We start from the raw sequence: 17,841 nt of genomic DNA on the forward strand, positions 1-17,841 counted from the left end.
CATCATTATACTCATCCCTAAATACTGTGGTACTTTGACCTTTGTATGGCAATGGTAGATCTCAAAAGAATGTTGTCGCTCAGGGCGAAACTAAATCTTTTTTTTCAAAATCTAGTAGTCTAACTGCAGAAGCACCCCTACTTTGTTTTAAAGATTGACCTGGGCTATCTACTGTTTTAGATTTTACTTTTTTCTGGTCTGCTGGTTTTATGGAAGGTCTTAAATGGGGCAGAACACCTGAAACAAGTGCTCTTGCAGTAGTACCGAATAGGGACTTTGAGTCAATAGGAATGCTGCACAAATTCAACAGATAATTCCACAAGAATTGGATAGTCAGTTCATAATTCATAATGAGAGTGAATTGATTTTCTGAAAATATCCTCAAGCAGAATCTTTTTATCCCTCATGATACTAGGTGGCAGCCTGGACTGGATCCTCCTGGTTCTCCAGGCACAGGTAAAGGATGCCCTTCCTCCCCTAACATGCTTGGGCCTGGGGACTACCCACAAAAGGCCCTCTGTGAATATCTTAACATATGGGCAGCATAGATCAATTTACAATGGAAGCAACAGAGCTTAACTTTTGAGTTCATTCTGAAAACTTACACCATTTCTCAAATCAAAAGGCAGTCATTGTTTCACAACCAGCCTGTATCTTGAGATTGGCAGAGAGGTGCCAGTGGGATTTGATTTGGCTAAGGCTTGTTTTTTTTTCCTCCTGTTCCCGTTCTTCTTCATTTATTCTGGGAAAATCAGATTCTTTCCTTTTCAGAACCTGTATTGGACTAGAGCTGGAATTAATTACTGATGGAACTGCTGTATTTCCTTGTAGCCCCCACGCCATCCCGGATCGCCTGCGAATCAGAGTGAATAGGATTAGCTTGCAAGATTACGAGGGACTGCATTATGACAAGGAAAAACTCCGAGAAGTTTGTAAGTTTTTTTTTAAAGTGGGTTTTTTTTGTCTGTGAATTACCCCTGTATATGGTACATTTCATTCTGCAATTTTTTTGTGTGACTAATTGCCAGAAGGGCTGGTTTTTCCTTCATGCTTCACAGAAGCCAGTCATTGTAAAAGTTGCCTTCAAACAAAGTTTTTCAGGAGATAAATGCTGGGGAGTATTTTTGTCTATTTGTACCAATGTCACCTTTTAAAATGGATCATTATTTTGAGAGATATAAAAAAGGATTTCGCCATAAATTTCATTGGTAACTTTTTGGAACCTTCTATACTAACTTTGTTTTAGCAGAGCCTGGGAGATTTTCATCACATCAAATGTGGCTCACATTTATTCTTTTTTTTAAATCAGAAACTCATCAGCCTCTGCATATGAAGAGGGGTCATACAAATGAATGTTGTATATAAATAGCAATCGTTTATTGTGCAACAATAAAGCCAACTGGGGAAATAACGTTTTTAAAAAGCCCGTGCTGTAGAAATGTATTTGCAGAACAATTGAAAGCAGTCATTTTTATTTTAAAAAGTTATTTTTCTAGCTATCAAGAGTACGATTTTCATTTAAAGTTTCCAAACTTGTGATTTTACAAGACAATAGCTGTCTTCAGGTATTATGCCTGAACAGGAGATTCTAAACAGCATGACGGACAATCTGCAATATTTCTTTCTTTTCTAACAGCAAGATTTGCCTTCTCTCTCTCTCTCTCTCTCTCTCTCTCTTTCTCCCCCTCCCCCTCTATATATATCAAATTTATATTTCGCTGATAAAGAAATAAAGGGACACTAGTAGAGATCTATTTCAAGCTATTTAGCTCTCATCAGCTAGCCATACCCTTACTTGGATTGGAACTTGGGCTGCCTGCATATTAGGCAGTTGTATTAACCTCTGAGCCACAAGTTCTCCTCCCTTCTTGAGCCAGGGGAGAGATTAAGTGTTTTTCTATCGAGACACCTGGTCTATCCCAGCATGTGGGAGGGAGCATACTGCATCCCTTATATATACAACCCTGTCTTATATTTTTTTTGAACCCTGAAATAAGCGCTTGGCCTTATTGCCATGCGCTCAAAAGCCCAATTGGGCTTATTATTAAGGATGTCTTATTTTGGGGGAAACAGGGTACACACACACACACACACACACACACACACACACCTTTAGAGTTCAGCATTGTTATTCTTTGGTCATGTAAGTGAACTGATTCATTTTAAATGAAGAATGAAATGAATTCTTTACATATAGAGTTTCAAGTCCTGGGAATAGCTATGTGTGGCAGAATGAAAGGCGTGTTATTAAATGTTCTATCCTTTGTATTTTCTGTTAATGTAAGCCATTATGAATACTGGAATAAACAAAAAAGTAGGGCATAAAATCAGTAGATACTTATACAAACATAAATGCAGCATACAAATACCACTTAAACGAATCTTGGTAATCAGTTATTACTGTGTATGGTGTTTACTATCATGTAGTTGTGTCTATCCGTATGCACAAATGATTGAGAAAATGAAGAAGAAACAGATATACGTGGTCGTTTCCTTCAAAGGGCAGAATGTCATCAGAAAGGTTTCAAAATAGATTGCCTACCTGTAGTGGAATTGATATCAATCTTTTCTGAAAGTGTGCATGATGAGTTGACAGATACATAAGGGAGGAAATCCATTTAGATGAGACCATAAATAGAATGAGAGTGTAAATTTATTTACACCGATTTGGGATAATCCAAGTTAATATTAGATTACTTACTGTTTGTCATGGAGATTTAGCTCCAGAAAGAAATCTTAAATGGGTTCATTGCAATATTTTTTTAAATTTTTATTATAAACCCACAAGTTAAAATTTATTTCTTCACCTAAAAAACAAGCAGCCCAGAAGATATACAGAAAAATCCCCAGATTATTTCTTGTAAAACTTTTTTAGATTTATACAATCTTTATAGAAACATAGTCTATCAAAATCTGCATAAATCATATTCATAAAATGAGTAAAAATGCATAGTGATCAACCTACAGAGCAAGCATATGGGATCTACTTCTTAAAAAGCAGGCTACAGTATGAAAAGTCATTAGGGGTAATGGCTTATGTTATAAAATTTACATTTAAAAATACAGATCCATTCTCACATACAGTATCATTTTAAATGGATTGCACAAAATACATTTGTGGGTTCATTGCAATATTTTGAAGAGATTAATAAAAACACTTATTCTTTATTCTCCATTTTCTGATTTCAATAGTTTATTGTTTGGAAAGTTTGAAATATGGATATTAAAAAGAAATCTCCCACTTTTGGGAAACTGATCTTATATCTGTGGAGCAAAAATCAGGCATCCTCAGTGAACTTAGCTGAGTAGTTTTGATCTGAGGAGAACAAACCCTATTGAGTTTCAAATTTACATGTTTTCCATTCCTGGGATTATTGAGAAGAACTTTACATCCAAACTCTAACCTGTGGTTATATTTATCTGTGATTCAGGGGTGAAATGCTCCCGGTTCGGACTGGATTGCCCGATCCAGTAGCAATGGCAGTGGGTGATTTGGAGAACTGGTAGCAAAAATCCCTGCCCCCACATGCCCAGCTGAGCCGCACGATCTTCAGAGGCTTTTTAAAAATTTTTTTAAAATAAGAGTTTCTACAACTCTTCGGCAGAAAAAATGCTTTTAAAAGTAAAAAAAGAGAGCCTCTGATGATCGCGCGGCTCAGCTGGCATCGTCAGAGGCTTTTGAAAGCATTTTTTCTACAATCTCTTTGGCCGAAGAGATTGTAGAAAAAATGTTTTTAAAAGTCTCTGACGATCTCAGCTGAGTTGCCTGATCATCAGAGGCTTTTAAAATCATTTTTTTACAACCTCTTCAGCCGAAGAGGTTGTAGAAAAAATGGTTTTAAAAGTATATATATATATATATATATATATATATATATATACATATAAAGTTGGTCACGCCCACCCAGTCACATTACCCTCCACCAAGCCACACCCACAGAACTGGTAGTAACAAATTTTACATTTCACCACTGCTATGATTGGATGAAAATAATCATCTTATTTATAACTCCCATGGTAGACTTGGTTCAAACAAAGCAAAGCTCAATAACCATAGCTGAGGATGAGAGATGACAAGTATGATGAATAAAAACAGAAACAAAAACTTGGTTGCACTGGAAGTGTGGGAGAGAGGGATGACAGATCATGGGAGAAGAAGGTTCAAAGTAGCTCACGCCTGTCACAATATACTGTGACAGGAATGATCTTCCAGCTGGCTCACAGTAATGGCGGCAGTATTCTTCAGGAAGGACACCAAGCTGAAGACATGTATAAACTCTACTGTTGCTGTGCCAGAGCCTTTAGCATTTTGCCCACAGGCAAATGACTTTCCTTCAGTGAAACATTCTGCCTAACATACTTCAAGTTATCATTTATTCCTCAACAGGCTGTACGAAGTGTGTTATTATAATTTAAACAAAATGTATACTTCCCAGAAATCCTAGCAATTATCTTTGCAAAGAATGTTCTGCACAGCTGTGATGAAACCTTTCATTTGCTGAGTGACAATCAGCATCAGGAGCTGGAACAAGTGCTCTTAGTGGAATCTATATTCTCCCTGAAAAATATCATAAATCAGTTCTGGGGAAATAAGCAATGGATAAAGATATGGGTATGTTTGGGAACAGAATGCTGCCTAGTACTCAGAATAACCATCTTTTTGCTCAAAGATAAGCAAACCTATTAGAAGGTTTGTCATCCCATAATTCCTAGGGAACCCCATATTCTGCAGCATGGTTACATAAGAAACGGCCGTCTTTGTAATTGAATACAAATAATGAGCCAGATGGATGAACAAAACTCCATTAAACCCTTATCTCCAGGAGCCATATCCTGCATTGATTAATGACTCAGTGTGTGTCACTGGGAAAGAGACTTCGTTTTGAAAAGTTAGCATCCACTGTGTTGGAGGCTCAGCTAACCTCTTCTTTTGATTTTACACCATTAATTCAATGTGACAATTAATTATTGTGGTGTTATCTCTAGAATTATGTTTTGTTTTTGATTCTTTGTTTCCTCAGTTGGGATGGTGAGGGGTTTCAGGCAGATCCATTATCCTGTGAAATTAAAGGGAAAATTTCTCAACCACTGCAGAAATATTAGCATTAGGCTATGAATATTTTAAGAAATTACTGGCGTGCCAGATGAGAGGAAAACATGTAGTTCAATAGTCTGCCCAGTCATACAACCTAGGCAGACATTACAAGGGAGACATGATCCACAAGGACAATTTCTAACTCTACCGGCCTCCCGATCTATTAAGATGATAATTTCCAGAATTCCAAATTGGTACACACACAATAGATATAGTTTGACTTAATAACTAATGCATCCCCTAAAAATATTGTCTGGCTTTTCACTTTCAGTACTACATTTGCAATAATATGGTGATGCAAATCCTTCTCTCGTGCACTGGGTCCCAAAGTTACAGTATTTGGGTCATGGTGTCATATGTCACTAGATCAGAGGTCTTCAAACTTGGCAGCTTTAAGACTTGTGGGCTTCAACTCTCAGAATTCTCTATGCCAGCTATGCTGGCTGGAGAATTCTGGGAGTTGAAGTCCACAAGCTGCCAAGTTTGGGGACCCCTGCACTAGACCCTGAGTTCCCTTCTACAGATGCTCATGACTATATTGTTTCATCATTTTATTCTGTTCCAAAAGCCTCCATGCATTGTTCAAAGTGGATGTTTGTCTCACTATCTTATCTTTCCATTATTTAATAATTCCCAAGCACTTTAGAACCAACTCATATTTCTTTTTCTTGCCATCTACAGTTTTCCTCTGGCAGAAGGTATGTTTAGCCAAACCTGAGAAGATTACTCAGAGTGTAGCTAATGAGGGCAATATGAACATTAAATTAATTGTTTCCAGAATCTGCCTCCAATTGGGAACATCAATGTACACTATCTTTAAAGCATTAACCAGCTAAAATCTCTTGAATGATAGGAAGGCCAAAAGGTTGAAAGCATAAAGCATTTGGTAAAGGCTTCTTTCAAGCATGGGTCTAACCTTAATCCTAAAAACACCACAAGATGATGGCCTTTTGTTTGGTATTTTCCCACCCCTGCCAACGGTACTTTGTTGAAATGGAATGACTGCTTTGTTTCAACGGAATATTCCCCAAGATTTCCCAATGAGAACAATTCTCTAAAATGGACACATTTTAATAGAGAAAATATAAGCAAGCATCATTAGAGTTTATGGATCAGAACACATTCTCTCTTTCTTTTTTTTGGAAATGTAGATTTACATTCAGGATTTCTGGCAGGGGAATAAATCAGGGGTGAAATGCTACTGGTTCGGACCAGTTCTCACTGAGTAAAAAATGCTATTGGTTCGGGCGAACTAGTATTTCTGACGATCAGCTGGGCGACGATCAGCTGTGATGTGTGATTTATATTAGTTAGAATCATCGGATTTCTTGCTTTCTAGCTAATCTAAATTGCGTGGCACAGCGGATTCCTCTCCCCTCGCTGTTCTACTTACCTGCAGTCTCGGAAGGTTTCAAAATGTTCCTTTTTTAGCACTGCACTGGTGTGCACTCGGTAACAAACTCATAGAACTGGTAGCAGATTTCAGAGGATTTCATCGCTAGAATAAATGTCTTCATCACTATGCCAGCAGAACTGGATCTCTCTGTTACTCTATTTATCCTCGTGGCTAGTTTCTGTGCCATGTCAAGGGATATGCCTCAAGGGTGGGTTCTACTTACCTTTACCACCAGTTTGCAATGGGATCACGCTTCTGCACATGCGCAGATCACTGATGATGACATCCAAGGTGGTGGGCAGGGCCTCCTGCTGGTTTTACTACCGGTTCTTGTGAACCGGTCCGAACCGGGGGCAATGCACCACTGATATGCCTCCCACATCAGCACATTACTTAAAACCTGGTCAGCAAATCATGCCAGAGGGCCACTTGGAGGAGAAAATTTGGAATAGCGAACTAGTCACAAATTCCTTTTGTAAATGATGGATGGCAAGATTTTTTGTTTTGTGAGGGAGAAGAAGAGGGTCTCCTTCCATAGCTACACTATTCATTTCTGAGAAAGCACTTAGGGGGCTTTTTTTCCCCTCTCCTGGGGAAGTTTGAAGGTTTACTATTCATTTTAGTTTGGCGTCTAACAGGAGAGGTGCATCTTTACTGATGCCTCTGCAATCCCACTCTGCTGAAATTAAATACCATTAAGTATAATTGACTAACTTTTGACAGGCTACATATATTCTAATAACATTTTTAAGATGAGCAGTAATTACATAGTTTCTTCATCTCAGCAGGTGGTGGCACCTGGCTGATCTTTATCTGGGTTCAGAAATTAAATTGGGTTGGGACTCACTTGAGTATTCAGGGAATGCTGGGGCTCTAGGCTAAACTGGGAATTTTGAAGATGACAACCTCCTTCTCTATTGCTACCTAGAAAACAACATAGAATTGTCCATGAGTCACCAGGAATAAAATGCAGCTTGAAGGATACTTTTCTATATTCCCTTCAGATCTTATATACTGTATACATAATGCCCAACTTTTTGGTTACACATTTTAACATTATTCATTCTTATTGTTATTATCATTATGCATCTATAGCTATTCCGCTGGGAATTATAGTTGTCCGAGGAGATTGTGACTTGGAGACTTGTCGCATCTATGTGGATCGCTTGGAGGAGGTGAGTAGATTTAAAAAAAGACATGGTTTTCATCAAGAATATACATTAGACCTGTACAAGGATATCCATGAATTCCATTTGGATCAAAATGTGCCAAAGGACAGATCAAAAGCAAAGAAAGTTCATCAGACTAATATATATGAAGGTCAAGCAACTCAAGAGAGTTCCCATAAGAATCACTTGCTTATGATCTTCTGGAGACTGACAATCTGATTGTTAGATAAAGGTAAAGGTTCCCCTCGTACATATGTGCTAGTCGTTCCCAACTCTAGGGGGTCGTGCTCATCTCCGTTTCAAATTATAAATAAATAAATAAATAAAAAAGCCGAAGAGCCAGCGCTGTCCGAAGACATCTCCGTGGTCATGTGGCTGGCATGACTAAACGCCAAAGGTGCACGGAACACTGTTACCTTCCCATCAAAGGTGGTTCCTATTTTTCTACTTGCATTTTTACGTGCTTTTGAACTACTAGGTTGGCAGAAGCTGGGACAAGTAATGGGAGCTCACCCGTTACGCGGCACTAGGGTTTCAAACTGCTGAACTGCCGACCTTTCGATCAACAAGGTCAGCGTCTTAGCCACTGAGCCACTGCGTCCCTTTGTTAACTCCTAACCTACCTCTATTTCATGAGTTAAGATTATCTGCCACAATTGTTAGCATACTAATCATTGCAGGCATGCTGATTACTACTTCTTCTGCATTTGCCATAGTCCACTTTCAGCACAGTGCCAAAAGGTTGAAGGACATGTAGCAATATCAGTAGCACTTAGACTTATATACCGCTTCATAGTGCTTTATAGCTCTCTGCGAGCAATTTACTAATGTCATCATATTGCTGTCAACAATCTGAGTCCTCATTTTACTAACTTCAAAAGGATGGAAGGCTGAGTCAACCCTGAGCCGGTTATAATCAAACTCCTGGCAGTAAGGGAGACTCAGGGCGGCTTACAATGTGTTAAGCAATAGCCTTCATACTTTTGTATATTTATATAAAGTCAGCTTATTGCCCCCACAAACTGGGTCCTCAATTTACCTACCTTAGAAGGCTGAGTCAACCTTGAGCCTGGTGAGATTTGAACTTACAGTAATTGCAGACAGCTGGTGTTAATCACAATGCTATCAGTCTGCTGAGCCACCAGGCCCCTATTGCAATTTTCAAGCTCTACCTTGGCTTTCCAAGGCTGGTTTATCTTCCCTTTATCCCTAACCTCATCTGGACATTTCACAAGTTCAGAATAGAAGTTGGAATGATAAAAAGTGGAACTACTATGTTGTGTATACCCTGATGCTATTTTTGAGGTGTGAAAATGTGTACCCCCTTTAAATCAAATATCAGGACTCTTTCTGGTTAAAAGCCTGGAGAGATGAGGATTTCCTGGTCATAAAAGGCACTGAAAAAATAATTAACAGGACAAGCAACTGTTAGTGGAATGGTTGTGGCTGGAAAGAATCAAACACAGAACATAGAATAATTGAGTTGGAAGGGACCTTCTAATCCAACACTGTTGCAATATTTTCAGGATCAGACTCAATAATGATAATAAGAGTTAGAGGTTTAAATATATTTCTCTTTAATTATAACAGGCATTCTATATTCACTGAATATTCACAGATAGAAGCAAGGAAAATGGTGAAGGTGGCTCCTTATATATACAAGGGGTGGAGCCAAGAATGGGAGTGGTGAATTATGAATACATTAGGAACCAAAGAATAAGTTAACCCCCGATGTCCCATATATACATTATTTACACATTAGGGAATAAGGCATTTACATCTCACAAATCCCCCTCTAAATGCCGGTTCGCTATACAACACCAATTACATTCAGATTCAGGACAATATAAGACATATAATTTTGATGTTAAATATTTGTGCTGTTTAGAAGGTAAAGGCTTCGTCAATATGTCAGCTAATTGTTCAGAGGTATCACAATGCACTGCTTTGATAAATCCATCTTGAGACAATTGTCTCACATGCTTAAATTTTATATCTATATGCCTGGACCTTTGTCCAATGGCATCGGATCTGGATATTTCAATGGCTGCTTTATTATCTTCATGCATAACAAAAGGCAAAGCAGGTTTTTTCCAAACATCTGAAATCAAATCATTAAACCATACAAGGTTATTTGCAGCTTTGGACAAACAAACATATTCCGCTTCTGTGGTCGAAGTGGCTACCAGTTCTTGTTTACCAGTGTACCAGTAAACTGGACAGTCATTTAATAGAAAAATATAACCAGAAGTGCTCTTTCTGCATGATATATCTCCAGCCCAATCCGCATCTGCGTAACATGTAAGTTTTGGTTCTTTATCATTACTAGGTTCTAATACTAAGCAAAAGTCTAATGTACTTTTCAGATATCTTAGAATTCTTTTGACTGCTTCCCAATGATACATTGTTGGTTTGCTAACATATCTTGACAATAAGTTGAGTGGTAATGCAATATCTGGCCTGGTCCAATTAGATATATAAAGAAGTGAACCTATGACTGATCTATAAAATGTATTATCCTTGAATTCAGGGGAAGATTCATCAGTGTTTCTAAGGAAATCAGTTTGCATAGGAGTGTCACAGGGTTTGGCATTGTTTAAATTGCATTTGTTCAGAAGTTCAATGATTTTATCTTTCTGAGTAAGTTTGAATCCCCTTCTAGTTTTGTTAATTTGTACACCAAGGTATTTGTTTACTTTACCTAGAGATTTCAACGAGAAATGTTCGTTTAGCTTATTTACAAAGGTTTCTCTTCTCTCCTTGTGTTTTCCTATATATAAAATATCATCTACATAAATTAATACAAATTCAATATGATCATCACTCTTTTTTACAAAGAAACAGTTATCAGCAGTGGTAGCGTTGAAATCCATGGTCTTAAGTACTTTTACCAAGCAATCGTACCATCTTTTGCCAGATTGCTTTAATCCGTATAGACTCTTGTTCAATAGCCAAATTTCATTCTTATTAGTGTATTGACTGTGTGGTGCTCTTACATATATTTCCTTATCTAGTTTTGCGTGTAAATACGCAGTCTGTATGTCATATTGAAATACATCAAGATTGAGTGCAGATGCCACTACTAGAGCTGTTTTAACACTCTCTGTTCTCACTGTGGGGGAGTATGTGTCAGTGTAGTCCTCCGGATATTTTTGTGCATAACCTTGTGCAACCAATCTAGCTTTGTATAGAGTATTGCCTCCTTCTAGATTCTTAATTTTATAAATCCACCTGGTACCTATAATCGTTTTATCTTTAGGTGCAATCGCAGGTGTAAACACATTTAATCCTTGCAAACTTTCCATCTCTTTTTTCATAGCTAGTTCCCATTTTTCTTTTTCTTCACGAGGGAGTTTTAATACTTCCTCATATGTATTAGGTGTCATTTGTTCACCATCCATATGCATTATGTAATCTCTGTATTTATTTGGTACTTGATTTCTATTGTTTCTAATAGCTCTTTCGGGTTTGCTATGGTTATCATGCAAATATCTTGCTTCCTTTTTTGTTAATGTGTCTGTCTTTATTTTGTGCTGACTATTTGTCCAAGTTTTGGTTTTGTTTTTATTTTTGTTGATATTTTGATTTTCTATTGTCCCTTCCTCACAAGATTTTGTATCTTTGCATTTATTTGGAAATATTTCATTAAGATGTAATTTAGACCAATTGGCCTGTTCATGGAACACAGCTGTTCTGGAGACTATAAATTTGTTATTATTATCAATGAATCTGTACCCTTTGGTGCCAGTTTCATATCCCATAAATCTTAATCTTCTGGATACGTTTTCTCCCTTTCTTCTCAACTGCTTAGGTATGTGTACGTCTGCAGTGACTCCAAATATGTGCATGTGTGCTAATTTGGGTTTCCTATTATACATCACCTCATATGGTGTTTTATTCACAATACTGGACCAGGTTCTATTTTGAGTGTAATTTGAATAATGTAAGGCCTCTGACCAAAATTGTTTGCCTAAACCAGCATCCTCTAATGTGCACCTAATCATGGTTTGTAGTGTGGAATTCTTTCTCTCTGCAATCCCGTTTTGGAACGCAGAAAATGGACTAGACGTGAAATGTAGCATTCCTCTATCCTTTAACCATTGGGAGAATTCTTTAGACATGAATTCACATCCCCTATCTGTCATAATTTGTTTTATTCTGATATTATGTTGTGTTTCTATGCGTTTGTAGAATTCCTTAAATTTCTGAAAGGTTTCATCCTTGTGTTTTAATGTGTAAACAAAACCATAGCGACTGTAATCGTCTACTATTGTTAGGAAGTAACGTTTTCTATAAGTGATTGATGGAGTTAATGGACCAACTAGGTCCATATGTACTAAGTCAAAAATTTTGTTAGTTGATCTGTTGGATTTTTTTGGTCTGGGACTAGTTTTTAGTTTAGTGGATTTACATACTGAGCATTCCAAATAATTTTCACAATTTTTTATTTTGACACCTTCTGCGTGTTCAGTCATTTTTTGTACTACAGGAAAACTTGCATGTCCTAACTTCCTATGCAAGATGTGAGCACACTCATCATGAATTGGTTTACCTATTCTTGGTTTCTTCTCATTGTGTGTATTTGCGTGATCATGAGATATTTTACATTCATCATTGTCACTGTTACTAACATTTTCATCATCTGCCTCAATACAATCTTCCATATTTGAATCAATGTTATGTAACCATCTTTCTTTTGTTATTAGATAGGGTAGGCCTCCTTTAATCATCACAGTGCCTACATTTGTTTTGTCCTTCTCTAAAGTTGCTTTCCCCTTTGAGAAAACTATATTGATGTCAAATCTCTGCTTAGTTTTATGGCACTTAGTATGTTATGAGGTATTTCTGGAATTAACAATACCCCCTCTATTTTTCCTAGGCCAGGCAAGATCACATTTCCTCTGCCTAATACTTGAACCTTTTCTTGATTAGCTACCTTTATTACAAATTTATCTTCTGTAAATGAAGACAATATATTTTTGTTATTAGTGGTGTGGTTGGTTGCCCCAGAATCAATAAGCCAATTATTGTTCTCATTTTGTTGTGTTTTAGTGCTGTCTTGTTTATTTAGTCCATTCAGTGAACCAGATTTTCTCTCTTTTGAATTTTCTCTACCCCCTCTACTATCTCTGTAATTTGGTGGGCTTCTATATTTATGTCTATCTGTGGAAGACTGTCTATAATTGTATTTGCTCCTATACTCTGACCTATGTCTCTCCTTTGAGATTTTGGGACAGTCTCTTCTATTGTGTTCCCTGGACCCACAATTATGGCATTTAAAAGCTTCATTGTATTTTTCCTGGAAAGCTACCTTCCTAAAAGATTTGTGTTCTGTGTGATTGCTGGAACGATTTTTTCTTGAATTGTCTTCTGCTATCAATTTGTTAGATAAACTTTCTATGGATAAATATCCTAGATTGATGGTGTCTAAGTGTGACATAAAACTATCCCATGATGAATCAAGTGAATTGATAATAACACTTTTCATTGTTTGATCTGAAATCACTTCCCCCCTCAAATGCAGCTCAGCTCTTATTTTGTTTAGAGATATCAAATGCTCACTTATGGAAACCCCTGGTTTTACTCTGGAAGAAAAGAAATCCTTAGACATTCTTGTAGTGGTAGCTACACTATCGCTGTGAAACAGATTAAACATGCATTGAATTATTTCTGAAACAGTTAGGTTTGGTTTGATGCTATGATACATTGTAGGAGACACGCTAGATATTATTAAGAAAAATGCTCTATGATGTAAACAATCTATTTTTAAAGTCCAAGGTCTTCTTGGAGGACTAGTGATAAAGAATAGCAAATTTTCTTTCATAAAGACAACCTGGAGCTGTTGATACCATTCTTGCAAATTAATGCCATCAACTCTAAGTTTTGGGAAGTCACTGGGTAAGTTTCCCACATTATTTTGTTCATTACTTACAACCTGAGGTAGTCCGTGGTCTCGCAAGTGCAGGAAATTGCAAAACGGCATGGGGATGCTCGCAACGAGTCTGCGCGGTTCTCTGGCCAGTTCAAGTCTTTCCGGACCGTCTACGTAGTTTCGCACATGCGCGTTGCTCATTTCTTCTTTGGCGTCGTCGTGGAAGGTTCTCTCCATTGCAGCTCGCTCGCTCCGCTCCTCTTCAGACGAGTCGGTTTCTGGCTCGGTTTTAGGAGTTTTGATGGCGGCGACTGCTCTTTTCTTTCTTTTGTGTGCGTTGGTACTTGATCCGGTCTGCGGTGTAGGGCGGAATCGACATGGCTCTCTGGGCTCGGGCGTCGTCGCTCTCGAAGTCAGGATGGGAGCGTGCAGGTCTTGAGGTATCGGCTTGTTCTTTAGCTTCTTCGTTGTCGCTTTGGAAATTTTTAATTTTGGCCCAAATGCAGCAAAAAGCGTCTTCATTGCTGACTTTACTTGGGATTTCGTTAAGTCGTCTTCGCTTTCTGATTCTGGTTCTTCTGAAGAGTTTGAATCTTCCTTTTCGCTTTCGTTGTCTGATAACGTTTTTCGCGCCAGAAATTTTGAACTGAGCATTTTGATTGGCTCTGCTTCGCTCACTTTGGAGGCTTGTTGGAACCAAGATGGCTGCCATTCAAAATTTCGCGCGGGATCACATCTTTTCTTTTTCATAACGACTTTCTCTGTAGTCGTATAACTCACAGTTTTTTGGTCTTTGGGTTTCTCTTTAGCAATGTTTTTCTCTCTCGCTGCTCCGCTGTTTTTCAGCATTTCTTGGAGATTCGCGATGAGGCTTTCATCATTCTTCTGGCTTTTTAATAGTTTTAATATCTCTGACCTGAGTTCGTTATTTTCTATTTCGATTTCCTCCTGGTCATTATTTTCATTTATTAGTTCTTCTTCTTCAGTGGTGTATTCTTCGGATTCTCTCGAAATCGCGTTTGTGGATTCGTTGATTATTTCTTGTTCAGTTTCTATTTCTTTACTGTAGGCCCTGGTGTTGGGCCTATCTTTCTTAGACATCTTTAAGTATTTATTGAGTCAATTAACCATCCTCTGCTACCAGCTTGTTGCAATATTTTCAGGATCAGACTCAATAATGATAATAAGAGTTAGAGGTTTAAATATATTTCTCTTTAATTATAACAGGCATTCTATATTCACTGAATATTCACAGATAGAAGCAAGGAAAATGGTGAAGGTGGCTCCTTATATATACAAGGGGTGGAGCCAAGAATGGGAGTGGTGAATTATGAATACATTAGGAACCAAAGAATAAGTTAACCCCCGATGTCCCATATATACATTATTTACACATTAGGGAATAAGGCATTTACATCTCACAAACACCTTGCTTGACTAGGAGACTCTATATCAATTCAGACAAATGGTTGTCCCGTCTCTTTTTGAAAGCTTCCAGTGATGGAGCACCCACAACTTCTGAAGGCAAACTATTATATTGGTTAATTGCTGTCACTGTTAGGAAATTTTTCCTTAGTTCTAGGTTGCTTCTCTGCTTGGTTAATTTCCAACCATTGTTTCTTGTCTTGCTTTTTGGTGCTTTGGAAAATAGTTTGACCTCCTCATCTTTGTAGGAGCCCCTCAAATATTGAAAGAGTGCTATCATGTCCCCCCAGGGTGGTCAGCCTTTTCTGTTGTTAAACAGATCTTAAAAACCTGGACACAGTGGCGTGACATTAAAAATCCTTGAGCGTATGGTTGCCAAAAGCAGTCCTTAGTAACGTCCAAATAGTCACCAAGATTATAGCGATCTTCGGTGGTTCAATTTTTAAGACTGAACCAGTGGTGTGTTACTCCCGGTTCGGTCCGGTTCGGCCGAGCCAGTAGCGGTGACGATATGACATCACCGAACTGGTTCTCCCCCCCGCCCTCCCACCCCCCCACCCCCCCACATTATTCTTACCTTTTATTTGGTCCCACCCCCAATCTATTGCTGCCTCCTGAGTCCCAGCTGATGACTAGAGGGAAAAAAAAACTGTTTAAACTCTTGCCGCGGGGCTTCAAAGGGCCGTCCTACAGCTGATCAGTGTTAAAAGCAAACAAATGAGTTGGGTCGTAAGTGCGAGGACTGGTCGTAAGTGCGAGGAACTTCCAGAAATGACTGACCAGCTAGCCATGCCCACCTAGTCACATGACCTCCAAGCCACACCCACAAAATAAGCCACGCCCACAGAACCAGTAGTAAAAAAAATTAGAACCCACCCCTGGACTGAACCAACAAGAATTTGGCCTACTCCTATGCTATGCCTCTTCAAAATGAAACAAATAATGTCTGGTCTTCTTTCCTTTCAGTTACAAGTATTTGGAAGTAAATTTCAAGCCCCAGCGTGACATTTTATGGTTTAGGACTCAAAAAAGGAAGTTTGAAATGATTTCTTTTTAGATAGACGTGACTTGTCAAGAACTCACTTTCAGTGCCCCATTAATTTCATTTCTCACTTTGTGATTCTAGAAAGCTTGGCACTAAGTGTATAGATGGATGATGGATGGTTTCATTTTTTTTCCCCCACTGGCCAAGGCTTTTGCAAGAGAAGTTTTTTCTTTCACCCCCTTTCCCTGTTTCCCCAGTTCCCACATTTCACACAACACTGCTTGGATACACTGGCAACCTTCTTCTGAAGCCCTTTCTAGTCAGGGTTTTTGAACTGTAACTTCATCCCCTGCAGTGACAGGATAAGGCGGGTGGGATAGGGACATGAGATGCCTGGCTGTCAGATTCTCCCCATTCCTTCTGTAGTGCTGTCATTGGAAAAATAACTTTCTCATGGGTAAAGATGTGCTGATCGAGTGGACACCAAAATTGAAGGAATCAACACATTATGTTCTTAAATGCATAATGAGAATACCATCCATCAGTGACCTGGAGCAGATATAATAGAGAGAGGATAAGGGTCAACAATGAAGGCAGTAAATATCATGACGGCATAGTTTTCTCCCTACTCAAGGTTGGCTAGCTACTTAACTCAACCATGGGAAAAGACAATAACTGCCATGTATAAAGTGAGTATTTCCTTCATCCCTGAGTGACAATTATCTGCTTCTGTCTAGGGTCCTAGGCTAGGGTAATATAAAAAGGCAGAAGATCTAATCATCAGATAATTAAACATTCTAAATCTCTTTATATAGAAATCAGATACTGTTCTTGGTTCCTTGGTAATGTTCTTGGGGAGAATTGGAAAATATCAGGCCATTTTCGACTAAATTATCTGTAAGTCATCATTTGGCAGCCAAATCCTTGAATAATATTAATTTCAGTTTTATTTTGGCTTTCTTAAAGCATATTCAAAGGATTACCTCCTATTCTTCCTCCACCCCCTCTTCTCTCATGTGTGATTATTTTGTATTGTTGCTGTTGTAATAGCCAGGAAAAAAAATGATGAACAATTTAGTTTTGCTAAACTAAAGGAGGATGAAATGAGCCTTAGATAATCATTTTTTCCATTGTAATTTCCTTGCCATAGGATTTGCAGTCTGTATCTTCAACAACACAGAGAGTCCACTACCAGGTAAAATTTATTTTGTTCCTTTTAGGGAAAAAAGAAAGGGAGGAAGGGAAGACTGAATTCCTTATGGACTTATTCAGGTTCAGATATTTTGAATAATATTCTTTTCCCTTGAAGACATTTTGCAGAATTTCATCATAAACAATCCAGAATAGAATAGAAAAGAAAAGAAAAGAAAAGGATAGGATAGGATAGGATAGGATAGGATAGGATAGGATAGGATAGGATAGGATAGGATAACAGAACAGAACAGAACAGAACAGAACAGAACAGAACAGAACAGAATAGAATAGAATAGAATACTTTATTGGCCAAGTGTGGCCAAGTGTGATGGACAAGGAATTTGTCTCCAGTGCATAAATGCTCAAACAACAAGGTAATATAATCACTATACATACAAACAAGAAGTGTACATACAAACAACAAGGTAATAAATAATAAAATACCAAAAGGAGAAGTAGTAGAAAAGATGAGAAGGATAATAATAATATAGCCATACACATGGGTAAATATCCTTAGACATAAGACAATACCATGGTAATTAGGTATTTTGGCATGCAATGCCCTGTAGCGGTGTGCTGAGGGGAGAAGTTGAAACAGTTTAGGTCCAGGATGTGAGGGATCTGTAGATACTTTCTCAGCCCTCTTTCTGTCCGTCTCATGCAAAATGCAGGTCCTCAATGGAAGGCAGGATGGTTGGAATTGGT

General features: G+C 38.2%; 1 protein-coding gene across 1 annotated transcript in view; it reads left to right on the forward strand.

Moving 5' to 3' along the window:
• The window catches only part of DGKI (diacylglycerol kinase iota), a 341,772-nt gene that overhangs the window by 246,007 nt on the left and 77,924 nt on the right, over positions 1 to 17,841 (forward strand). Inside the window, 3 exon segments of the mRNA XM_070948056.1 lie at positions 832 to 932; positions 7,587 to 7,666; positions 17,093 to 17,137. Coding sequence (XP_070804157.1) covers positions 832 to 932; positions 7,587 to 7,666; positions 17,093 to 17,137 — 226 coding nt within the window.

This window comes from Pituophis catenifer, unplaced genomic scaffold (genome assembly GCF_029215685.1).
Source record: "Pituophis catenifer annectens isolate HBS135680 unplaced genomic scaffold, rPitCat1.0.hap2 SCAF_7, whole genome shotgun sequence".
Lineage (NCBI taxonomy): Eukaryota > Metazoa > Chordata > Lepidosauria > Squamata > Colubridae > Pituophis > Pituophis catenifer.